The sequence below is a fragment of the Fulmarus glacialis genome, unplaced genomic scaffold, assembly GCF_000690835.1.
Source record: "Fulmarus glacialis isolate BGI_N327 unplaced genomic scaffold, ASM69083v1 scaffold14609, whole genome shotgun sequence".
NCBI lineage: Eukaryota > Metazoa > Chordata > Aves > Procellariiformes > Procellariidae > Fulmarus > Fulmarus glacialis.
Genome location: NW_009231491.1, coordinates 1 through 26,743, shown reverse-complemented (window position 1 = coordinate 26,743; position 26,743 = coordinate 1). Strand labels below are relative to the sequence as shown.

The 26,743-nt window shown below is 43.6% G+C and overlaps 1 protein-coding gene across 1 annotated transcript; it reads right to left on the bottom strand.

Moving 5' to 3' along the window:
* On the bottom strand, positions 1–24,540 carry MFSD10 (major facilitator superfamily domain containing 10). The gene is made up of 12 exons (XM_009584601.1): positions 24,357–24,540; positions 23,046–23,142; positions 18,259–18,362; positions 17,126–17,284; positions 15,128–15,316; positions 10,550–10,658; positions 8,692–8,803; positions 7,159–7,267; positions 4,885–4,975; positions 3,058–3,105; positions 1,474–1,563; positions 1–107 (listed from the first exon to the last, which is right to left on the bottom strand). Exons 1-12 carry the CDS (start codon positions 24,525–24,527, stop codon positions 1–3), a joined length of 1,386 nt encoding a protein of 461 aa, XP_009582896.1. The 5' UTR covers positions 24,528–24,540.
* Between the last annotated feature and the right edge of the window lie 2,203 nt (positions 24,541–26,743).

The following is a 26,743-nucleotide window of genomic DNA, read 5'->3' as shown; positions in this document are numbered from 1 at the left end:
CTACTCCTCCTTTGTCTGCTGTGTTACAGAACCAAGTAGAACGAAGGGGATGAGGAAGAAAGCTCCACAGACAGTGAAGCAAACCTCTGCCCCTGCCAGCCAGTAAACTGCAAAGGAGACAAGATATAGCTTGTTAGTATGCTGGTCCTTGCACCTGTGTGAACTGGCCTTCCAAGCTGCTGCTCTCCACAACTTACCGATACAACGGGAGAACACAGAGCTACTGAATCTTTCACTGCACATCCTTGCTGGCACACAAGTTCAACAGGGGAGGTGGCTAACAGCAGTGCTGGTTCTCTTCCAAGGAAACGGCATGTTAACAGTGGTTGTTTTAAATAGGGTATTTTCATTCTTGCCAGTAGGGCAAGGGGGAGGTTCACACATTCAGCTTTACAAGGCAACTATTGAACTCTTTGCCCCAGCACCTCCTCTGTGGCTGCCTCTGGTGCTGTCTGAGGTGCTCCTGAATGTCTCTCACTGTTGGTATCGGTCTCCTTATGTGAAACACTCGGGAACCCAATGCCAAGGTGGGAAGGCGAGAGCAGGACTTGTGCTGCACTCGGGACTGGTTTTGCTGTAATGCCCAAAGTCTGGCTCTTCTTCCAGAAAGGTGCTGTGCACGGGAGCGCTAGCTGTGGTAACAGGGCAGGGGTTTGCTTGGCACGTGGATGCTTCTGGCTTTGCTCAAACTTAACATTAGGTCCGAGTTCAAGCTCTGACTTGCTGTGTGGCTGCTTCCCCTTATTCTGTCCCTTTACCCTATAACAGCTTGGGAGAACTGAACCCTGTACAGGAATACCTGTGCTCCTTAGGCACAGCCTAGGCTTGGCCTTAGCCAGGGCCACTAGGCATTGCACACTCACTTCCCTGAGTGTGGACTCTTTAATCTAGTTCATAGGTTACAGATGCTTTTAACGCTGAAAAGTTCTTTATTGCACATGACGGACTGTCCCCACTTAATTTGTATCATCTTGGGATGCAGCTTCATGAGATACGGGGAACCAGTTACCACAGCACAGGAGACCGCGCTTTCACTGACTCCTGCTTACCCTGTGCCAGGGTGGCCCCTAAAATGGCTAAAAATAAGCCCAGCAAAGGCAAAGGTCCTGGTCAGCCTCCAGCTCCCTCTGCACACTGGGGCCAGGCCCTCTGTGGTGCTCCTCTGCCCACACAGCTACACACAGGGCTTGGTTAGTTTGATGCTGGAGTTTTTAAAGAGTCAGGCAATACCTGCCCTGCTGTTTAGTTTATCTCTGCTTGTATGAACTTAACTCATCCATGAGGCTTTTGCTGGTGCTAACCAGGGCTGTGTTCCTGCCCCTGATGCAGCTCTCAGGGTACTTCTGCAAAGACAACTTTATGGCTCTGAAATGTGCTGCGATTCCCCTTCCCCTTCAGACCCTCCCGGGCTGCGGGGGTCCAGAGTGACACTTATGTTGGCAAAGGCAGGAAGGAGCACAAGGCCGCACTCACCTGTCGCTGACAGGATTGGTCCCAGGGCTCTGGCGAGGGCGCCCAGGCTCCTCAGGATCCCCATGACTCGTCCCTTCTGGCTGGCAGAGCCTGTGCAAGCAGACAGCCCTTACTCAGGGTGGAAGTTTTGCTTGGGGCAGGGAAAGCATGCAGGGCAGGCACTTCTGTAGCTCCTGGAGCCTTGTTCTTCTGAAGGTATTTCCCACATGTATCTCCCCCTCCTTTCATTTCACACTCACTGCCCAAGCTGCATTTATTTCCCCTCCACCACGGTAAGCATGACTGCTTCATTGAATAAAACACCAGGGCTGGTCGAGAGTGCTTGTCCATGGATGGCTTGTAGTGCACTCTCCCCCCACAAAAAAAAAAAAAAACCAACAAAAAAAAGCTTTACATCATACACAAGATTTGCTGAGGAAGCACAGGTGTACAATAAATACAGAAGCATGGATGCAATTTAAATAAGAGCAACATAAAAGTGACACTAATGAGCAAAGCCTTACTTTTTCGCCTCAGCAAGCACTGTAGTGCTGGCAACCAACTGAACCAAAGCTAAAGAAAGAACTGTGTCATCCACAGATGGCAACACAGCCACATCTGCTTTACAAGGTTACATAGCAACCAGTGCCACAAACCCAGAAGGTTTCAGACAGTTCCTTAGAAGGTCTTTGCTAAAGAATCAGGGAGAAATGATTTTACTGCTGGCAGCGATGGCTGGTGTCTCCTTCAGAGAACCCAGGCCACTCCTGGCTCAGTGCTGTTTGTGGCCTTTGCCCACGGTAGTAATTCTTTGCCCACTCATCTTCTTAATCATAACCAGAAATAAGGTTGCTTCAAGTTTCCCCATCGCATTGGGACAAGCTGTGTTACACAGCACAAAATTGAAGTGTGACACTGGTCACTCTGAAAAGGTCGTTGCAGATATTAGCTCTGGAACTACCCATTATAAAACCAACACAGTTTTCAGAAACAGTTTCAGAAACAGTTTTCAGTCAGTTTGGGGTTTTCCTATGCTCCCTATGGGATGTTTCTGAATTTCCCAGCATCAGGATACTGTCTTCCTATCCTCAGCAGCCCCACTTCGCTTCCCCGCTGTGAAGGATGCTCATGGAAGGGAAGGGGTTGAAGGCTGTAGCACCCCCAGCGCAACACAGCTGGTTTGCCTCCAGCAGCAAAGCACGGGCAATGGGAGGGTAACTGCAGTCACGGCTGGCTGGCTATGCTGAAAAAGGGCAGCATGCAAGCCACCAGGAAGGGCTCTTTCCCAGGCTTTGCCTCATTTCTGCAGGCTAAAGGGTGGTTATCGCTTCAGGGTTATGTACATACAACATGGAGCAGCAGTTCGGTGTAACGCTTAGCGTTTCTGCTTTCCTTGTTAATGCATCTGAGGGGAAAGAGGCCTTTTATAAAGCCAAGCAGCAGCCAGAGTCACCGGTCCAACGTTCAGATCTGAGGTGGACCTACACACGAGCGTTCCTGTTGATGCATCACTAACCTTGAGGCCAATTCTGTATTTGGGCCAAGTCTATACAAAGGTCAGTTATGTGGCCAAGGGCTGCCGCTCAAAGCAGGAAAGACACTCACCATAGCCTGACACCACTGCTGACAAACACGGGATAACAATGGCCGCAGCTGGAAAAATCCACAAAAGAGACTGTCAATGAACAGCAGAGAGCTCAAAACAGTTACAAGAGCAAGAGTGAAAAACATGTGGCCCAAACTCATTACTACTGCAGAGAAACATGCTGAGCTCTGGGGCACTGCACCAACAATGGATCATCAGGTTTAATCCAGTTCAGTAATGAAAACACCCCCTCAAAGCCAACCTGCACGAAGAGCCCAGAGCCACGAGCGCTCTGAGCAGATGTTTCACGTTAGTGTCTCTCATTCTGTGAGCCCACGGGAAAGGGGTGGATAGGTCAGATCAGCTAACTGGTAGTTTTCCAAATCGCTGTGGTCTTGTCAGGTGGAGCAGGGAAAGGGAATCGCCCATATTTCAAACAGACAATGAGGTGGCTGTACACAGATCACACTGTCCCCATGCATACGGCTTTACCGTGCTCATGGATGAAAGAGGCAGCTATGTTCTGTCTTGGGAAATAAGATAGCCAAGTCCAGGAAGAAGAGGTTACAAAATTTTTGGACAGAAAAGACAAGAGCTGTTCAGCAATCACTGCCCTCTTACTGAAATAGGGACCTTTTCTGCCAAGAAGGAAGTACTTTAAGCATACAAAGCAGAATCTTTTCTGGAAGGAAAGGACAATTGGAGAGCAGGAACGATAGACATGTTGCCTTAACTGCAGACGCCCTAACTCCTGGGACAGAGGGAGGAAGAAAGGGGGAAAAGAGGCCCCTCCAGAGGCATTTCTAGCTGGCTTAACTGGGGAAGAGATGGGGCCTTCTGCCCAGGTATAGAGCCTAAGAAGACAAGGCTCCTAACTTAGAAGCACAGTCAGACAGAATGAACACCTCCTCTCGCCCCTCCTCACCGAGTGGGCTTTCAAAAGCAAGTTAATCTGTAGATAAGATGTAGATTTTGAAACTAGTCAAACACACAGCTGTCCTTAGCAAGCTGCTAAATAGATGCATTTTGTGGTTTACAGTTTACTCTTAAATCAAGCTGTATCATGCAAAAGAGAAGTCTCCTACTTTTGTAATTAGTCATATTTGAAGCTTCTTAACAATAGTTAGCAGCGTTGGGAATATCTGAAATCTCTTTTCAGATAGGCACTTCAGTAGATAAATCCAACTTCATTCATAGTTGTTTCCCTGAATAACAGCTTAAATTGGCAGAATATTACTTATGTAAACACTTAAATATCTTTGAAAACCATCTGCACTTACCAAAAACAATAGGTGGAGTTTTGCTCCCTCCCTGAGCTAGCAGCTTGCCATGCAGGAGAGCACAGGGCTGTCCAGCCAGCACAGCCCCAGGCCACAACGTTCAGGGCAACGCCGACTTACCCTCACTCTCGCTCAGCCTGAACGCACACTCCAGCCTTCAGCTTCAGAGCGTGCAGGTCTCTTCAGCCTGTTGCCTAAGAAATACTGCAGCCACCATAGAAATGCAAAGACATGCTGTCTCCCTTCTTTTCCTGAGCTGAGCTATTTAGTGAATATTTTACTTCTAGGTCTGATGAGAGGGGGAAAAAAACACCCTCAAGAGCTCCCCAGTGAGACAGGACAACAGGAGCACTGGGGATGCTTCCAAATATCACCATGGCAACTTCCTGTGATACAAACAGCATCAGAAAGAAACAGACACTATTTCTTCCATATTTTATAAACAGAAATGTCAACTTTCTGTTACTCATAGTTTGAAATTAGAAGTGCGTCTTTTTTAACAGGGTGAATAAATACATGAAGAAAAATTATTTGTGCTTAGCTTTCAGTGCATTTTGAATAGCTCACCGAAAGAGTACAGCAACAGTCCAACACTCAGCATGGTCACATTTGCAGCCCATCCAATTAACAAGAAAGCTGGAATCAGCAACATAATAGCCTGCAAAATGAATGAGTCACACGGTTACATTTAAGCACTGCTTGTTAAAGCCTAACTCTAGGTGTCCTGCCAGTTCTCTTCCACTGATGGGACTACATTTAAGTTAGAAGCTGAAAGCCCTTTTCTCCCAAGTAGTCATTTCAAATTCACCTGGATGGCCACACGTCAGCCAATTTACTTTTCAGTTCTCTCTCTCTATCACATGATTGCAGACCACATGCGGGCTGGAGTCACCCATAACATAGGCTGTTGAAAGTTGATCCCACCACCCATTTCCCACAGCTGAGGAAAAACTGATTTTTGCAGTTCTCTCTCTCACACAATCTACTGGTTTTCGGTGTTTTTTCCTCTTGTTCTGTGTTGAAGTGGACAGAAATCTAGCTTTAACTCTTTACCTCCTGAGCTGGCACAAGAGATCAAAAAGCTTGTGAGCAACAGGACTACAGCTCCTCTGCTTGTTCTCGCAGTATTGACTGATTTTAAGGGCTACATCAAACCCTCTTGATCTTTCAGAGTCCATACTTGTGGAGCCAAGAAGAAAAAATTTGGGAGGGAATGGCATTTGAAATTCAAACCCCAAAAGAAAAAAACATTCTTCATCTCCTCCAACAGCCTGGACTTCAGTTCCCCTGTGACCTCTCCCTCACATACAGAGCTTTCACGGAAAAGACAGATCAGTTAAGATCTGCTGCACATTTCACAAAAGAGGGTATTCACTCCCACCAAATGTCTCATTTTGAAGATTCAGTTATAAATGAGTTACTGTAAACACTAGTGCTAAGAGAGGCCACATTTGCCATATGATCCAGATTCACAAACAAATTGCAAGAATAACTTCAGCAAAAGGGGGAATTCCCACAAAAGCCACTCAAGCCACATACATCCACAGAAAGAGCGCCTGGGGGCCAGCAGGTTTCTGCACAGTGCACACAGGCATTTACTGGAAGCGATCAGCCCAGACCAACTAAACTAAGTGCATATTTCAAGGTAACTACGCTTCTCAGTGCAGGGAAGAGGAAGGAGTATAAAAATTAGTGGGGCAAACCACAGCTTGCATAAACTGCAGTGCAGCGACAGCAAACACAGCAGGCTGGCAGAGCACATGGAGGAAGTTGATGCAGAGGATAAAGCGGCACTAACACAGCAGCGTGAGTTTTCTTTCGCAGGGAAATGCTCCCTATGTGACACAACAAATGTGCCATTAACATTTGCCTGCCAGGGAGCAGGGTGGAGATGGTTTCACCAGCAGAAATAACTTCAAGAAAAGCTGAGTAAATTCACTGGAACGCAGTGCAGTTTGGTAATCTTTTTTACCCTGCCACCGTTGAAATCACACTGGCCCCAAAATAATGAATTGATGGAGGCTTTAACAGTCCAAGCACACATATTACCAAGCAGCCAACAAAAGTTCAGAAACACTCAAAACCTCCTTTGTTTAGTTCCGTGCACAAATGTAAATGACAGAACATATCTATTTGTCCCACAGCTGTATAAGCTGCAGGTAACTGTTCCCTGTCATCCCAGTAGTGCAGCATCATCACCTCTATGAAGAAAGAGGCAAGCAAAACAAAGAAATGCACACTTTCATCAGTGAAACTTCCATCTGAACTCTGGTCCATGCTATTGTTACATGTAATACTGATGATCACAAATCGAAGTTGGAGGAAGAATCTATTTCCCCTTGCCCACCAGTGAAATATACTCTAGGGAAAGCCTGTCAAGCACGGAGATGGCCAGACTGATGATGTCGCTGAAAATGATTTGCCAGAAAGAGAGATTAGCTCTGAAGCAGCTTTAGCAGTTTCAATGTTTGCACTGCAAGAGAAATCACTGAAACAAAGCGTAATCTTCACAGCATTTTACCTAGCTTGCACAGACAGACATTCTGTTCTCATTCCCTACTGCAGTTACATATGAAGAACTCAAAGTTTCAATAATATCATAGTTTCAATAATATGATATGGTAAGAAATGGCTCTAAAGTTCCAAAGTTTAGTTAGACTGATAAGCACCCAACAACCAGGGTCTTGAGAAGTCATTTAGCTGGATTAATGAGACAGAAATTTCTTTTGATTTGACAAGTACATTTATAGCCTCCAACTACCTTTCGTTGCACTTTACATTGAAAATTAACATATCAGATTTTTGGGGGAAAGAAAAAAAATTTTATTTTTTTTTTTTTACCCTTTTTACAGCTCTGATTTCATTTCCTGGCTTGATTCGGCGAGCATAGCCTCCCTGGATCACAGCCATTGTTATTCCAATAAAGAAAAACATCTTGCCCTGCTGCATGCTAGAAGGGAGGCAAAAACACAGATTATGGAGTCACGCACAGAGCATTCCACCCTGGGATTCACAGATTCAGTGTAGACCCTTTCCTGAACGAGGGAGAGAAAATGCTTTTTGGCGCTCAAATGAGCAGTGCATAGTTCTTAATATGCTGACATTAGTTTCCATGGCAGGCAGACAGCAAGAAGATAAACCTCTGAGGTCTTACGTTGAGATGGGATGGCTGCCGGCAAATGCTGCAATCACCTCTAGACTGCTATGATGTAGTTTAGTTGTTTCCAGGATGGCCCACAAAGAGTCAACACATTAACTACCCTATGCCATGGAAGTCTGTGCCTCAAGTTGCGCCAAGGGAGGTTTAGACTGGACATTAGGAAAAACTTCTTTACTGAAAGAGTGGTCAGGCCTTGGAACAGGCTGCCCAGGGAAGTGGTAGAGTCACCATCCCTGGAAGTATTTAAAAGACATGTAGATGAGGCGCTTAGGGACATGGTTTAGTGGGCATGGTGGTGTTGGGTTAACAGTTGGACTTGATGATCTTAGAGGTCTTTTTCAACCTTAATGATTCTATGATTCTATATGAACAGGAGTTGTTGGTTTCCAAGGAACAAGTGTTTTGCTTTCTCACAACCATTGCCACTACTCATGCAGAGTTTGATTAAGGTCACCAAGGCACAACATGGGCATTGCCATGGTGGTGATCATGTATTGTACCGAGAAGCTTGCAACATCATTCCCTCCACCCTTAAATTTTCTTCAAATTTCCCTTTCACCTCTCTTCTCTACTAAACTATGTGGATATTCTCAACTAAAAGTTCTCACCTCCATAACAAGCTTGTTTGTCACCCAGCCTGTACTGTCGGCATAAAGTTGTATATCTCACTACATGGCTATCCTGAAAGGACTGTGCTGAAGCAAGCTTCCTACACTAGAAAACCTTTCCTTGACGCACACACATTAGTTAAGCCACAAACTGCAATGAAAGACAGACAGGGAAAGATGAGACAAACTCCTGAGAATTACTCAAAGGGAAGGACACACATAAGGAATCAAGATGCGAGAATTTGAGCTTCAAGATTTGTCCTGGTACTGAAGAACTCTTCTGGGCTAGAAGAGAAAAGGTTTTATTATAATCAAAACAACTAGCCCAACTATACATATTTCAGGAGCTTTAATTTAACCTTGTGTACTGATTTTCTCTAGTTATTAGAAGTTGTAGATTCAATGAGTATTTCCTTTCACGATAAACAGTGTATTTTCATAAATTCTTCCTACACAGCCCAAGTATCACTGAACACAGTGGTAGCTTTCTGAGTGTTTTTACTAACCTCCTAAAGCCTCTCTTGAAAATAAATGAAGAGACCTTAAATCAAGACTTTGGAAAATATCGTAGACAAAATATACATTTGTCTTCTAAGTGTGCTATACCTGCTGAATTGGAATCTCTGATGAGTGAGAAAACTCAGTGTATACTCCAAGCCGGAAAACAGGAAGAGATACACGAAATAAGCCAGGCCCAAAATTTTGAGATTCTGAAGATCTAAACAAACAAAAAACAAACAAACACACACCAAGGGAAAAAAAAGAGAGAGAGAGAGAAATTAGGTGGTGTTTTTCAAGCATAGCTTGGGAATATAACAACAATAGTAGAGCAACATTTATCAACTGTACAGGGAAAAGTTCTCACCCCAGATGCTCATTTTAAGTATCTATACAAGACATGCCACAAAATTACTTCTGCCCACTACCTCCCTTCTTATGAGGGGAGGAGAGCCCAAAAGACTAATCTCTCTCTGAGTCACCCTGGTCTCACTCACCCAATGCAGCCCCTCTGCCTCACACTGACACCCCCACCTATACTGGGATTTATTTCTTTATTTTTAATCAATACCTGCATTCCACCTAATACCTTGATGCCGCTCTCAGGATGACATTGGCTAAAGCACAGCATCCCTTTTTCTAAGCTACAAATGGTCTGTGACAGATTACCTTACTTGTTTTTCTGCTAGTGCAGGGTTTAACAGGTTTTCTCCTAAGTGGCAAATATCCCTCTATTCCTGATGCAGCAGCAATGAGGACTGAATGATAAATTGGTGTACCTGGCAAACAGTGATTTATTTTCTACGGCTTAAATAATTTCATATTGAGAAATGGCCAGCTCAAATCCTACATCTCCAAGTCCTGAATTGAGAAATAAAATTCGAGTCTGAAGTTTCCTGGTTTGCAGCTTGGATAAGCAAACTCACATCTCCCTTACTCATGCCTTGATCTATCTTTTTACATCACTTCACTTACTGCAGCCTACCCTATGCTGCAGCCAGTGCCTTGAAGAAAAAGCAAGTAGCAAGTCAGAAATCTTTGAAACACTAATCTCTAAAACCTTCTTTTGGGAATAACAGGACTAGTATCCAAGGGAACTTGCTATTTCCTGTTCATAAGTTAGTAAGGTGGGTTTAAAATGAGTGAACAGGGTGCTGCTTTTGAAATGGTTTGAGTATTCTTGTATTGAGAGCAGCCCTGCCGAGAAGGACTTGGGGGTACTGGTGGACGAAAAGCTGGACATGAGCCGACAATGCGCACTCGCAGCCCAGACCGCCAACCACAGCCTGGGCTGCTTCAAAAGCAGTGTGGCCAGCAGGTCGAGGGAGGGGATTCTGCCCCTCTGCTCTGCTCTGGTGAGACCTGGAGTATTACGTCCAGCTCTGGAACCCTCAGTACAGGAAAGACATGGACCTGTTGAAGCAGGTCCAGAGGAGGGCCACGAAAATGATCAGGGGGATGGAACACCTCTCCTATGAGGAAAGGCTGAGAGAGTTGGGGTTATTCAGCCCAGAGAAGAGAAGGCTTCAGGGAGACCTTACTGCAGCCTACCAGTACTTAAAGGGGGCTTATAAGAAAGATGGGGACAAACTTTTTAGTAGGGCCTGTTGTGACAGGACAAGGGGGAATGGTTTTAAACTAAAAGAGGGTAGATTTAGACTAGATAAAAGGAAGAAATTTTTTACAATGAGGGTGGTGAAACACCGGAACAGGTTGCCCAGAGAGGTGGTAGATGCCCCATCCCTGGAAACATTCAAGGTCAGGCTGGACGGGGCTCTGAGCAACCTGATCTAGCTGAAGATGTCCTGCCCACGGCAGGGGGGTTGGTCTAGATGACCCTTAAAGGTCCCTTCCAACCCTTCTATTATATGATTCTGTGATTCTATGAGTAAAGTTTTCACTTAGAAACCACCGCCACATACAAAAAGACATACAATATTAATATAAAAAGCCAGCTAACACTTACGCTCCTCTGAAGGGGATTCCTTTCCTCGGGTGACTGCAGAGAACCGAAATAAAGCCAAAGGACTGAGCAAGTCAACTGCTGCCTGAAATCCAGACATCACAGAAGAGACCTGATCAGAGAGAGAGAGGTGTTTATTTTAGAACCTGATGTAATAACTACTGCAAGGAATTGACAGTAACAGTCAAATGTGCTTCTACACCTACACAAATTATCTGAGATTAAACAAGGTAACTGGCATTGGTGTTTGAGTGACCCCCAATAACATCCCAGACTTTCTGATCACAGAACTGGCTCCAGCACTATGACTAGAAGGTAGAGCACTGATAGCAGCTTTCACTGAAGACAGAAAACAGATTCTTCCCTGGATTCTTAAAAAGCAGAAAAGGCTCATTCTCCACAGTCTTGAAAGTGGCTTTATTTTGTTCACTTTTTGCATCATCCCTCATGTACAATGAACATTTACTGGGAAAATAACGGCACATCTGCCTGCAAGCTCATGGGAAGCTGGGGATTTGCTTGTGTGCTACAGGTCTGAGAACAGTATGTATAGCACATCAAACAACAGTCTGTTTTGGTACTGGTTGTTCTTTCAGACAGCCAGTGACACCTCCTGGGGAAGAAAAGGAAAATATAATTTTTTAGAGAGATTCCTTGGAGAGATTTTAGAGAGATTTCTAGAGACATTCTGCCCAGCCACATTGTGTGGCTTTTTGAAGAGGAAAATTTACTTTGTAGCACTTCTCGTCCTTGTACTCCATACATCTCAACATAATTAGGCATCTAGTGGCACTCTCCCTGCTCCTTATCAACACGAGCTTAGGAGGTGCTTATTCTTTCATCTATAGTGAATTTAATTTTTTAATTTGTTTATTTTTTATTCTAATGTATAGAAAATTAAAGAAAATACTAAAGAAGAAATAATGTCTAAATTCTTAAGGAAACAATTCCTTTTAAAGTAGGAGAATTTAGACTGTCACTTTACATTACAGTCACAGGAAGAGATAAGACAGACTCAAGAATCCTGAATAATCACGCTTAGTATTTCACATCTTCAAAGCACTGCACAGACTTTATCTGATGAGCTTCCTTCTCTTCCCAGATAGGGAGGGAGGGAGCTATTACCCCCTTGAGGGCAGAGATTAAAGGTCAAATTATCAGTAGAACTTAATCTTGGTGCATGACCTGAGGACTTACATGGACTGGATTTAATAAAGCTGTAAACAACTCAACCTTCAATATGGTATTAACATGACCCCTGTCTTATTTTGGTAGTCAGAGCTTCTGAGTATCCGACAGCAGAGCTCTGGAGCCCATTAGTCTCACAACAGCAAGCAGTTCAATATGCCAGGCTGGTTTTGTATAAAGCCATAAAGCTGCTGATCCACATAGAACAAACTGGGATATTTATTTCCCCTTCCACTGCATGTATTGCAGCGAGTAAACAGACACTCCCAAGAAGAAGTTTCCTCATGCTTTTAAAAGGTCTGTAAGAGGATTTCCTGAAGCTGACTTGTAGAAATCCTCAGTTCCTGCATTTGATGGCATGATGGTGTTTGTACTACAGCACAGAGAATCTGATAACAAGCAACTCTCCTCAAGCATGTTTGCCAGTAATAAGAAAAAAGCCTGTAATTTGTACCTGTTTTGAATTATTATCCATTTCAGACAGGGTGCCAAGCTGCTTTGTACTTACAAGGCTGATTTTAGTTTGGTCCAGAGTTTATACATTATATATGTACATGTTTGAAAACTTAAGTGTTTTATGAAATATATATATGTATTAGATTTTTTTTAATATATGTGTGTGCACGCATGTAAATTTCTTTTAATTTCTCCTATCTTTGCCCTAGAAGCAGTAGTCTAGAAGTGACTTCATCCACTGAAATGAAATAATGAAGTAATTAATGAAAACATTGTCCTAAAACAAAATTGTTTCACCACCCCCAAATAACAAAGTATACACTGCCAATTTCAGTCAATGTCACCAGCTGCATGGAGTTTAGATTCTTCACAGGTTCAAAAATCTAACTTGTATTTAATTTCTATGCTTATGATTTATTACTCCAAAATTGCTCAACTGTACTTCAAGATCACCCCAAAAGTCACCTTGAATGGTAGACATTTTTCACATTGTCTTTGTTTACTCTGTTTTCCTCTAACACAGGGAGACTAAGTAACGTGTCTTGAAGGCACAGAGTCAGTCCAAATCAGGAATGCAGCCTGGGCCTTCCAAGCTCCGGCCTTACCCTTCAAATCAGATACTGTTTAATACGCATAGAACAAAAGCCTTGTTTCTCCGTAAGTCTGCTAGTGATGCTGCATAGCCCTAACACATAGTCCTTACATGACTAGCTGGACACCAGAAAAAAGTTCTAAGACCGTCCCTCCAGCAAGGCAGCCTTGCCCATGACTAGCTTAGCTAAAAATTAACACAAAAGCTCTTAAAGGGGACAGATTCCACTAGAGACCTTTCTATTCCTCCCTTCTCCCAAGCAGGTCACAGCAGGAGGTGTTTTGGCCACCTCACATAAGACCAGTGTCTCTGACAGGTGAAAGATACAGTTCTCTGGTCACTCTTCACCTGACAAACTTGTGGAACTGTTGAAAAAAAGAAGGATAGCAAAAATTCTGTTCTCTTTGGACGAAAACTCATCCTTGTTCCCCTGTCCCCCCCCACCTTCCCCTTTCTACCAGTTAATTCCAACATGAACAAATGTGAAATACTTCATCTCTCCTTTGAAAAGAGGACTGATAGAGAAACAAGAATATCATGAGAACACAGCATATTTCAAGGAAACAGATGTCTGATCCCACCGGCACATCCTCCTACCGGTTATCATTATCGTTTCCCCTCTTTTTACAGCTTTGTCTTTCCAACACATCCATTCCTATACTTTGGGAGCACCTGTTCCAGCTCAGACCAGCCAAGTTCCAGAAAGGCAGCCAACATACCTGTCTTTCCTCTGTCATCCAGGGGCCAAGAAAACTGCTCTCCTCCCACTCAGAAAGTGGGAGGAATTACCCAAGAAAAGAGCAAAGCAGCCTAATAAGTGAAATTACAAATACCCTGGAACACATGAATCACATGGGGCCATAGATGCAGGCTGAAAGGAGACAGCACAAAAGCACTAACACTGATACCAATCACAAGAAGCTCCAAGGCCAGACAAACCACTACCTCATCAGCAATCAAACACCCTGTGTATTTTGCATGACTGGGACCTGACCCTGAGAGGCACCTATTGATCCACCTCATGCAACACTCACTGCTGCACAGAGACAGAGCCCCAAAAAGCAGGGACAGAGCATTCGTTTTCTTATCAAAATTCAGTCATGTTGGCTAACACAGACTAGCTTATCAGAAGAACTCTCAAGAGGATAATAAAAGAAGGGGGGAGATATTTGGTCATCATACAGTCCTAAAAGGCCTTGAAGCCATTTATCCCTCTACAGCAAAGGTGGAATTGTTTATAGAATACAGATTCGCTCTACAGCACTTCCCTATGTCAACATGTGGCCACACCCCATAGCATGCACATCTAACCAAGAACAGGATTCTATCTGGAATGTTTAGAAACAGCCAAACAGGAAAGGGGAACAGATGACACATGGAAGAGCTGTTAAAAAAAATAAAATAGCTGTAGTGCTTGGGAAGATAACGTGAGCAACCAATTTCACATGGGACACAACCTGCTGGGAAACACAGAGGGAAGGTCTGAAGTTTTGCCCTGGCAGGAGCATTGCAGACAAAAGTTTCCTGAACAATTCTCAGCGTCAAACAGGTTTGGCTATCCAGAACGCAAGCACGTTTCAACGGCTGAGCGCTGCTTAGAAACAAGGGAGGATAGGAAAGATCCAATCCAGCTGAAGGCCTCAAATCGAGTGTTTCACCCAGATACCTAGGGTTGAGTTCAGCCTCTCCTACACTACCAAAAGAGACTGTTCCAAGAGACTTTTAGTAAGATATATCTTGGACAGTGTCTGATCACACAATATTAAATCATAATGTTAACAATGTTTGGCCCTACAAATCCAAACAGTCACTGAAGTTTAGCACATACAGGTATTTTTTATCTGTGGAAGACAGCACAACTCAGACATAAGAGTAATTTGCTACTTGAGTGTTCAAAATAATCAAGCAAAGACAAGATAATAGTTAAGAAAATTTCCAACATATACTGGCTAAATGAAAGAAAATCCAGTCTCTGATGCATTTACTTTTATGATTAGCTGAAAGTCATCCCCAGGGAGTCATTGTGATCATAGTTTAAAATTCACCCTCTTCCCCCTAGGGTCCCATCAGTTTTTGAGAAATTTACATCTAACACTCCAAACCCAGCAATTAAGCAGACATGTTAGCTATATGTAATTTCTCATATTACACTGGGCTAGGAGATGAGACCACCATGCAACCACTTTGACACCAGCCTGAATAACAACATTAAATCCTAGTCCCAGGAATGAGCTAAATTCCTGAGATACTGGCTCAGCCCCTTCTTCACTGTTTCCAGTATTTCAACAGTTCTCAAGTCCTCTTTTTGCAAGAGACACAGATCTTCAGATTGATAGTCCATTTACCCGTTTTTCTTTGGGAAGTGTCTCCGGAAGTAGGAAGAAGATGAAAATTAAGTCAGCCATAGCAAACATGAGTGCTAACAATGCCGAACGAAGATAGAAGACTTCTCCTTTCTCTGTCTCCATGGCTAAGTAAGCTCCGATCATGGGACCCAGGGTAAAACCAAGGGAGAAAGCAACGCCAATCATTGCCTGCAGTGATACAATGAAAACAGACATGAAGTTTTAGACACCAGTTTGTTCAGGTAGCTCAGTCCTAAAACAATTTGGATTTCCTGGCATTTACCTTAAAGAAATGCAGCCAGATACAGACGTAACCACCCTGAGGATGTAGGGAGTGCACAGCAACAAGCGTTAAGAGTGAAAAAACTGTTATTTCCAAATAACTGATTTTATTTTCTGTCTAGTCAGGGAAGTGGCAGGAACAAACTACGATGTGGTTATGAGTGAAAGGAAGCTGGGAAGGGAAATAATGATTCCCACCTCAGGGGACTGCTCAGCCAGCAGATCCTTCAGCCATAGGATCAACTTTTGTGGTGTAAAATTGGAGAAGGGAAGACAGCACCATGGTAAGAATTCATAATGATGTCTATAGCTTCTAAAACACTTTGGCAACTTCTGTATTTAGGAATTTATGTCTCATAGAGCAAACAGGCTGACAGGCTTCTCAGAACAACCTGAATTTAGTGCAGATACTAAAGAGGATTTATTAACTCACTATGAAACCAGCACATAGGAAAAGAGGTAGAATCTGTACACACTGAATGGGAGCTTAAAAGAGCACTGATTTAAGTCATCCGCTCAATGAGATTGCTTAAGAATACAACAATGCAGGATCTGGCTCATTTTCTTTAAGAGACATTCAAGGATGTACACTTGCTTATGCAGGATCCAAACGTGTCATCCCGGCACACGATCCTCCTGCTTTCCTGAGTCTATTTCACTATATCTATAGTACTAATCTAAACAAGGCCAGGGCACACTCAGGTGTCACTCCACAGTCTCCGGTGCTGTTTCAGCCTGCCCAGCTAGCAAATCTCCCAGGCAATGGCCCATCACAGTTTGTGAATAGCATCAGTCAGATGTTATTCTCTTCCCAGAAAGCAGAATGAACATGCCTACTCTGCTTTGGAAAAGAAGAGAGCATAACTACATGGATGTGAGCCATGCTGTACTAAGTGACTTGCTCTCAGGCCCTAAAGATAGGCCCTGACCCATTTTATTTACTAGGCTGTCCCTCTCCATAAACAAAAATATATTTTGGCTCACCAGAACTATGACAAATTGCTTGGAAAATTCATTAGCTATCACTGTGAAATCTAAAGCTTTCCCCTCCCAAGAAGCAGTCGTCCCGCATAGTGGCTTATAACAATCTGTTAAGAGAAGTTTGGGACCCCAAGGGTTTTATGAGATAAAAGATCTAACTGGTAATTCACAGGCAAAGTTCAGTCTGCAGGGTGTTTCCATCTGGACCACTGCCTTCTGGAAGAAGACAGGACAGCTGTTCATACTACTTGCTGCTCAGTCAGCCAAATGCCACATCCTTTACCCGCTGAGCTCAAATCCTGAAGCCAGTGCAGCATCCAAGGAAGTCAGGAAGCACGCTGTGCTGTGCAGTGCTGCTGCGCCTCCACAGTTTGGGAAGGTGAGAAAAATGGATTGTCCTGCGTTTCAGCTACCAAAATTGGGCCATAAGACGTTTTGATTTCTAAGCTAGTATAATCAGGATTACAGTTATCAGCAGGAGTAACAGTTATAACACAGGCAGTTTTTTCACCTCTAGGGCATCTGCGTTTCACTTGTAGGTAAAAGTAATCGACAAGTAAAGTCTAAGAGCTCACCAGCAAAATGATGTGGCATCTTTTCAGAAGCAAGGTAGTATATAAAGTCATGTTTTCCCTTGATCAATGAATACACACCTGAGGAAGACATTCTGAGCACCTGAAATCAATTAAAAGTTACACAGCAAACCCAAACATACACCCCACATGTGTAACTCACCATGCCCTTGCTCCGTGCTTTTGGAGAGTGCAAATCAGCAATTATAGCTGTGGAGAGGCTGACATTCCCTTTGCTTATTCCACCTATGACCCTGGAGAGAAGAAAAACGCCGAAAGTCCTAGAGGCAGCCCACAGTCCATATGATGTTATCAAACCCATCTGCAGAAGCAAGAAAGGGTTCTTTACAAAGCAGAGCAAAGTTGATATCATTTCTGCGTATTTCCCAGCTAAACATTTAATTTGCTTGTTTGTTTTCAACAGCTGCACCAAAATCCATGTAACAGAAATGTCTGAATATACTGATACTGAACTATGTCCTGGACAGTGATATAAAAGAAGTAGAAACAAATCCATACAAACTTCTTATAAATGTGAGATTACTAATAAAATTAGAGGAGCAAAGAAAGCTCAGAGGGAGCTAAATCAGTCCTGGGCACAAACCCACTTTTGTACATCCCAGTCCACTTGTTTCCAACTTCAAGAGAATCTGAGCTCAAAATAAGAAGAATTCACAGTTCTAGCCCTTAAATTTCATAATCAATCATAAGCACACACGCTTATTTAATTCACTCTCCACAAGCCTACAGGATATGGGGATTTGTCTATCATTTGCTGCCAAGTTCCACCATGTATGTACGCACTTGCTCTGCACTGCTTCTGTAATTAGAACCCCATACTCTGACCAGCAACAGAAAAAGCTTTTTGGAGAATGTGCATGTTCACAAGAAACACATCCTTACACCTCCTAACCAACAATCCCCAGGCTCTGTGAAACAGGTCATGAAATTATCAGCCCTCGTTAGTTACTTGGGGAACTAAAATATACAGGGATTAAGTCTAACATTTGTAAATAGAGCATCTGAAGTCATACTCCTGTACACAGGGGAAAGGGACTTTGGACAATCCTGGAAACAGATAGGTATTTTGGTGCCTTTTATGTTCAATTCTGGATCTGGGAAGCTCAGCTTAAGCACTCGCATTTGGAAGTGTGGCCAAGTGACTTGGCAAGAAGCAGCCAACAACCATCAGACCTAGAATGTTCAATTTCGCAATCCTCTGTGCTAACCACAAGACCATAGTGCCTTCGACTGTGTAGTGAGATGGCATAACTAAAATCAGCATGACACACATACCACTGTCATCAAGATGACAGGCCTTCTGCCCAAGCAGTCCGACACAGCACCAGTGAGGGGAGAGGAGAAAAACTGTAGGATGGAAAAGATTGAGCCAATCAGACCTAAAAAAAAAAAAAAAAAGAAAAGAAATACCAGTATCATTAGACTTGCTGCCTTCATCTTAAATACCAAGACAGCCAACCTGTTCCAGACCTATCACTCCATTATGTCCTTTAAAAGTATGCAATTAAATGTAAAACAAAAGCTATAAAGAACAGCTTTGCTCTGAAACTAAGCCACCCTCAAGACACCTATCTTGCATTATTATTTAACTGAGGCAGCAAATACAGACCAGATACACAGACAGACCAGAGTAACAGGCATAAACTGGATGATTCACTGGTAACTTCACTGACAAGAAGGGGTTTGAAACTCACTGGTTATAATAGAATGCTGATTCTCCAATGCTTCCCCAACTGACTACATAAATTTTCTGTTCTTAAAGCAGAGATAACGCAGTTCTTTAACAGTCCCAGTTCTTTTACAATTTTTTTGATTGTTTGAACCTGATTCTGTCACACTTAATTAGCTTTTCTTTCTTTCTTATCATGGAAAGAAGGACATAAGCACTGCTGTTAGTGAGGCACCCTAAGAGGTAGGAGTGATTCCAACAGACTCCAAGAGCCTTTTGAAATCTGCCTCCAGCTTCTGTGATCTTTAATTCCTCTTTTCTCTTGCCATTTCTAGCTTCACACACTTATTAATTTGCACTACGCTCTCAACAAGCAGGCAAAAAAATGCCTTGCTGTCACAGTTTTTCTCTAAAGGAAAAACAGGATTATACGTCTCAGATCATTCAGCTATCAAAGTTTTAAAAGGCAGATGAGAGAGAGACCAGAAGTTCCGCTCCCATCAACTTTGAGGGAGGCAGAATATTGATACTGAACACCTTGGGGAGAACAGCTGCTTGTGATAGCTCAAAAGCCCAAAAAACGGTGTAAAAAATCATAGAATAGTTTGGGTTGGAAAGGACCTTTAAAGGTCATCTAGTCCAACCCCGCTACTATAGGCAGGGAGATCTTCAACTAGATCAGGTTGCTCAGAGCCCAACCTGACCTGGAATACTTCCAGGGATGGGGCATCTACCACCTCTCTGGGCAACCTGTTCCAGTGTTTCACCATCTTCATCATAAAAAATTTCTTCCTTATATCTAGTCTGAGTCTCTCTTTTAGTTTAAAACCATCACCCCTTGTCCTATTGCAACAGGCCCTACTAAAAAGTCTGTCCCCATCTTTCTTATAAGCTTCCTTCAAGTATTGAAAGGCCCCAGAGCCTTCTCCTCTCCAGACTGAATAATCCCAACTCTCTCATCCTGTCCTCATAGAAGAGGTGCTCCATCTCTCTGATCATTTTCATGGCCCTCCTCTGGAGCTGCTCCAACGTTCATGACTTTCCTGTGCTGAGGGCTCCAGAGCTGGACGCAGTACTCCAGGTGGGGTCTCACCAGAGCGGAGTAGAGGGGCAGAATCACCTCCCTCGACCTGCTGTCCACAATCTTACAGATTGGTACACTGGCAGTTTATGTTAATGAAAGACAAGTTTTCCTCCTTGTATTTCTAGCACTGCAAAAACACCCAGACATGCCAAACACTTCATAACCAGGGAGCAGCAAAAGCGGGGCTGTTCCACACAGGGGAACGAGCCAGAAGCTGCAGGTGACCATAGCACTGGCAGTGCCCTCACCAACAAGGGAGCAGTCCCACGTGATCTGGATGGATTGGGCAGAGCAGGGTACCACTAGCAAGGTCCATTGACAGTCCCAGACAAGGCAAGGGTTATACATCAGGTCCATCCAGGGAGTCCAGTCAGGACCAACAGGAGACAGGGTCAGAGAAAGGAGTGGAAACAAGACTACCATGTAGGTCCATTCAGGAGATAAGACACCTGCAATGTAGGTCCAAAGCCCATCCAAGAGACAGGGCCAGAGACAAGGCTATACCTACGATATAGCTCAGACAAGGCCCAGGTCTGAGCTGAAATACAGCTCCTGAATCACTGGGCAGAAAGCGTGTGGGTGAAGGCTGGTCACCGCAACTAAGTTTTGGTGCCCTCAGGGCCTTGACAAGAGCAGGGAAGGTTTCTGCCCTGAAGAGGTTGCAGTCTAAGCAAAGATGAAAGAGAGCAGAACATATCCTGCACTGGGAGAAGCAACAAGATGATCTTGCAAGTATCTTTCCAATCCTATGCTCCTTGTTGCAGCTGAAGGCAATGAAGGAATGCAGGCCGCAGGAAGACTGCAATGGCCTCTGCTTAACATCACAAGTATAATGAACCTTTCCACTATAAGTTTTTAAGCTGCAATCAGGCAAGATGGACTTGAGACGCACAAGAGACAGAAGCTCACTACAACTAAGATGGCTTGTCCATCTTCCCCTGCTTCTGCAGCGTTGATCAACTGTCCAGTGAGCTAATTCAACTCAATCTGGCAAAAAACTAATCCAGAAAAAAAGAAAAGGAAAAAAAAAAGTTTTCTGCTGGTTTTAACAAATTAGATGTCTCATTAAGAAAAGCTGTCATCAAAGACAGATATCAGGTTAATTCAGCCACCTTGTCTGCACCCTCACTGCCTGTGGCTGCCAGGTAAATAGTGAACATTCCCATCACTACTCAATACTGCTTCTAAGTACTTTTCTCTCAATACTTTTCTCCTAGAGAGAAAACAGCATGGGATACCAGCTTCCTTTCTGAAACAAACAGTGTCCATTTCATTTGCATGTTCCCAGTCAGATGCTATATTTTCTTCAAAGGACAGAGGAGTTGGACTCCTCTGGAAGGAGCAGGGAGATTTCTCCTTCCCCTTGAAAGCAACTGAGCCACGTCAAGGGATACAGCACTCCCAAGAGTACAGGACACAGTAAGTAAAAGGAAAGGCAACAAGTTGGACATGACTGTGAGTTCCCAGCCCCTTGTTTAAGTAGAGTCTGAGAGAGAGAGAAGGAACAAGGAGGAGGCATGCAGTCAGGCCTTAGAGGAGACAGAAAGCAGATTCTGAGGGATTAAAGAAAACTGTTTCCTACCATTCAAAGACAGTAATCTGACTGAAAATGAGCACAGAAACAACAACATGCCTGCAAGGACACTGTGGGAAAGAGGAAAATTGTTTATAAACTTTCTAATGTCTGTTAAACCCAAAAAACCTACTTTAAATAGTAGCAATACATCCACACTTATATTCCAATAAAGTTTTGCTTTTTTTTTTTTTAGTTTAAAAGCCTTTCGCTTATCTTGCAGGAGGCCTCAGCTCACTAAAGGGAGGGTCTAGACATTTCCAATTAAAATTAACCCAGACAGGCTCACATCTTCATACTCTGAAATCCCAGTTTCCTCACACTCTCTATATCGCAAGGAGCCAAAAGAGCCTCTGATCTGTAACAGGATATATATGCTGCTGGATTTCCTGCACTACTCCTGCTGGAGCTCACCCACACCAGAGTGTCCTAGTGATAGTAAATGGTTCTGGACCCTGCAAGTCAGGAGCTCTCCTGCTTTTAATAGGACTAATGAGATTTAGAAGCAGTGCTGCACTTAGCTGCCCAGCAGGGGGGTGAGACTTGAACTCACAAGCTTCTAATTCCAGTGTTTCCTACTGATTGATCTCCAATCACATGCGGATCAATTGTGAAGGGAGAGTAATTTCTGTGACTGTGCAGGGTCTAGCACAGCAGGCTCCTGACCCTCAGCTGGCAGTCTGACAATAAGGAACAGCAGGCCTGTATTTCTGTAGCAATCTGTAGAACAAACTGGGTAAGATCATAGGATAATTCCGATTAAAAGGGACCTCTGGAAGTCACCTACTCCAACCACATGCTCATAGGGTCAGCTACAAGGTCAGACCAGATTGTTCAGGGTTTCATCCAGTCAGGGTTTGACAGCCTCTGAGGATGGAGACTACAAAACCTCTCTGGGCAACCTGTTCCACTGGCCATGCTCACTGTGAAAAAGTTCCTTCTTATTTCTAGTCTGAACTTCCCTTGCTTCTACTTATGCCTGTTGCCTCTCCTTCTCCTACCATGCACCACAGTGAAATGCCTCACTGTCTTCTCGATAACCTCCCCATAGGTATTGGAAGCATGCTAATAGCTCCAGGCTGAACAAGCCCAGGCTCCCAGACCTTCTGTCTTCCTGGCGCTCTGCTGAACTTGTGGCAGTTTATGAATGTCTTTTTTGTACTGGGGGGCCAAAACTGGATGCAATGCTCTAGATGTGGTCTAGTAAGTGCTGAGTAGAGGGGGACAATCACTTCCCTAAATCTACTGGCTCTGCTCAGCCCAGGTGCTGTTGGCGCTTTTGCTGCCAGGGTTGGCTCATGCTCAGCTTGCTGCTCACCAGGACCCCCAGGGCCTTTACAGCACAGCTGCTCCCCACCAGTCAGTGCCCAGTCTGTATCACTGCAAGGGACTACTCCTTCCCAGTGGTAGGACTTCACATTTGTCCGTACTGAATTTCAGAAGGTTCCTGTTGGCCCATTCCTCCTGCCTGTCTAGGTGTCTCCAAATGACAGAGATGGGGCTGTCCAACTCTTCATTGCTATCAGTGTGGTGAAAACAAAATCATTCATAGTCTACTGTAAGAGACATTTTCTGTGTTATTTAAGTCTAAATCTAATAACAGGCAAGTATGCTTTTTGTATTTCTTGTCGTTTTCCTCATCGTTCATCATTCCTCACATCAACACTGCAAATAACTTGAAAACAACACACTATTTTTTTGGGGGGTCTGTTAGCTTGTTTGTTTAATTTCCATACCTCCAAACAAGACACTGTTGTATTTCCGCTCTGGAGGGATCCCGACCATCACTGCAAACCAGTCCACACCACGTTGCAATGACAAATAGAATTCATCCTGCAAAACAGATAGCTGGGAAATAGAAGCAGGAAGACAGTTTCTCTTGTTTTATTTTCAAAGACAGCATCAGAGCTTACTGAACTAGAGGTAACATTAGATGATTCCTTCCCTCCTCCTCGGGAAAATGTCCTGGTTGATCAGTTGTCATAAGCTAAAAATAGCTTAAATTGTGAATGCTAATAGGCAGCAGATAATTGGGTGTATGTGTTTGCATGGGGGAATGTCTGAATTTGAACTTTTTTACACCATCAGGCCTGCTACATGCTGAAACCTGAACAAAACAAAAGTGGCACGTCCTGAATCCTTCAATTAATAAAGCAACATGAGACACACTCTATCCCTCTGCATGTACCCTATTTAGACTGGGAGAACCAGGGGCTTGTAGGTCCAGAAAGAAGAGATGGTGCGAAAAAGAATGGTTCACGAAAAGAGAGAGGAGGAGGACTTGAAAAGAAAAAGGGGGCCCTGAAAAGAAGGTGAAGATCTTGGCTATAGGAAATACGCTGTGGGGGGAAGATCCTGGAGATCAGAGCCCATGGTTAGGGTTGGAGATAGGGTTTAAGAAAGACAAAGGCTACAGCTGCAGTTAGAGTGGGGTTAAAAAGGGGCTGTGAGATAGAGATGTGGGCTGCAAAAATAATTCTCCCCTGACAACATCTTCATCTTGTCCAGTAACACCTGAGAATGGTAACCTCAAGCAGCTGCACAACAGAGAACCAAAACAACTTTCTGCCCTGCGTTCCCAGAGCAGCAGCCAGCTCCCTGCTAAGAATGGAAGTTGAGAGCTCATGAACATGATGCTGGGGGTGGGAGCAAGAGAGTGTGTGAAATACTCAAGTAGGGTAAAAGCTCGTCTCTTTGGTTCTTAGATAAACCCGAGTATGCAGATCCATTATGGATTGTCATTTACTCTGTCTCACCAGTGACATCAATGTAAGTCACAAATGCACTGGTAATTACAAGGACTAGCCCCTAAGAAATACCTGTATTTTCCCCAAAACAAATCCCTCATTTTAATGAAAAAGCAAGAAGGAAGAATCTCATGCAGGTTCACAAACAAATTCAGTCCATGAACCATTTAAATGTGCTGGATATTATTATTCTGCCTACAGCTATTTGGTTTGCCCCAAAGCAAGGGATTTTTTCTTCCATCTTTCCCTTAAGATCTCATACCTAACATTTTCAGCAGGCTGACTTTGTCTGTTGCTTACCTCAGTCTGGCTGTAATAATCAAGGATGGAAGGAAACAGTGGCAAGATGAGAGTGAATCCCAACAAGTCGATGAAGAGTGCCAGGAAGACAATTGTAATAACACGACTGCAGTTCTGTTCTTGCTTGTAATTGATGGAGGTGCTGCTGGTTTCTCTCTCTTGCAGGGTCATGTTCCCAGGTGCTCTGCTTCTAAAAAATTACATGTATATCCAGTCAACAGGAAGTACTTTGCAAGCCTTTCATAAGAGTATCTTGCTGATTCATTCTCACTTTCTACAGACTTTACAAAAATAAATATAAGCTATGGCTATATTAAGCTACCTGGTTTTCAAGGGAACAGGAACCTTGACTGTCTAGTCTTGGTTATTAGCTCAGCACCAAGTTTGCTCACATCAAGAACAGGCTACAAGGGCAATAAATAACAAACTCTAATATAGGAGCATCCCAAATAAAACACAGAACTAAGGAGCATTTAAAGTTTGTTAACATGCAAGCAATGCTAATACAACTTTCCCAAATATTTTCAACTCAGCATTACAGTAAAATACATAAGAAAGGGCACTCTTGTTTTGGGGCATCAAGTGATTAAGGCAGCGTTTTAGTTTGTCTGAAATATCAGAACTATCAGCTTTCTTTGACAATACTCCAAAACTGTCTTAAAGACCTAAACAAGGATGCAGGCCATATCACATTCAGTATTTAACAAATAAAGAAGTCAGTCCGTATCCTGAAAAAAACCTCAGTTTCAACAGATATCAAAATCAAGGAGTAATACAATGCAATGAAACCGCAAACTTCAGACTTGTAAAACATCCCTGATCGTTAGTTGCACTAGACGAGTAAAAAAGGAGACAGAATTTCATCCAACAATCAATACCAAAATATCCATTGACTTTGATGAGTCAGGATTGACAACACTGAGCAATTCTTAATACTAATTCTACTCCAGACAAGACATACCGTATTAGGTACACAAGGCACTTGTGCATATAACATCATATTACACTAACTGAAGATCATAACACTTGCTATGCTCAGCAACAAATATTATTGTGACATTTCTTTACCTGTGGATTCAGTTTACTAGCACTGAAGCATTATTAAAGTTAAAACACCATGAGATAAACATGGAAGGAGGCCACCTGCAATCCATTTATTAAACTCTTGGCATAATGTTCTTAAATCTGCTAGTGAATAGAGCAGTTTGGTTATGTTCAGGATCCTTTTATTTAAAATGGTAAGTCATCACCGCTACAAATATTTAGCATTATTTGTTTACCCAAATGATACAAGAGCATCTGGAGCCAAAACAACCATTCCTTTAGACAAATCCTCCCTGGACCTAGGTCTATCCAGCCAACAGTTGATGTATGGGTTCATTGTGGCTGATTCTATCTTGGTTTTCCTCACAATTTGTTTATTCATCCACTGAATTGTATGACCAAGCTGAACTTTATTCCAGGGTTATTTACACTGGGTAACATCCTTTACACCTTACCCTTACTGCCATTTCAGCTAGCATGAGGCTTGAACCTATTGATGCTAGCACTGACCTTTCATTCAGCTCCACTTTTGGCTACGTGGTTGCAATTTCCCTTACGCAATATCCCAAGGTACTACATGTTTCTGCCTTTGTGCTCCATCAGTTTTGTTGTTCAAACCTCTCCATATTTTTTGCTAGGCAGGAAACCACCAAACATTTTATAGGCCCTGGCATCCCGTCAGCAAAAACAAAACACTTCACCTCTACCACGACATTCGATTTCTGTGAGACATGTTTGAAGTGGGGGGAGGATTTTCAATTTAGGGAAGTCGTTTCTCTGGACACTTGCGTCCCTGACGCGCTCTGGGCTCTGCCTCGGCTCTCCCCAGCCATCCCCTAAGGACTCATCTGTGTCTCATCGCTTCTGCCTTGGACCTCCGGCCGGCAGGGCCGGGGTTTGACGCTGTGCCTCTCAGGAAGGGATCAGCCGCGAAGCTGGCCCTGCCCTAACGCACAAACAGAGATTTGTCATCTGCCAGCAGGAAGAATTTCATCCTTCTGGTGTTTTCTTACCACCCCCTCCCTCCTCTGAAATTTCCCAGGTCCGGGTTTACCTGCTAAGCCTTGAGAAGGCTCCTCTGACTCCTTAACAAAGTCCTGATTCTGGTCAAGAGCAGGAGTTTCAATCGGGGGAGGGGAAAAAAAAAAAAAAAAAAAGGGTAATTTTGGGCGGAAAGAGCGATTTTTCACCGGGGGGGGGGAAAAAAAAAAAAAAAAAAAAAGGGTAATTTCCCAGAGCAGCCAAAGCCCAGAGGACAGGGGGTCTCCGAGCGGGAAAGGGACGGTCCTGGACAGATGCGGTGTCAGCGGCGAGGACCCGCTGTCCCCCCCACAAGGCACCCT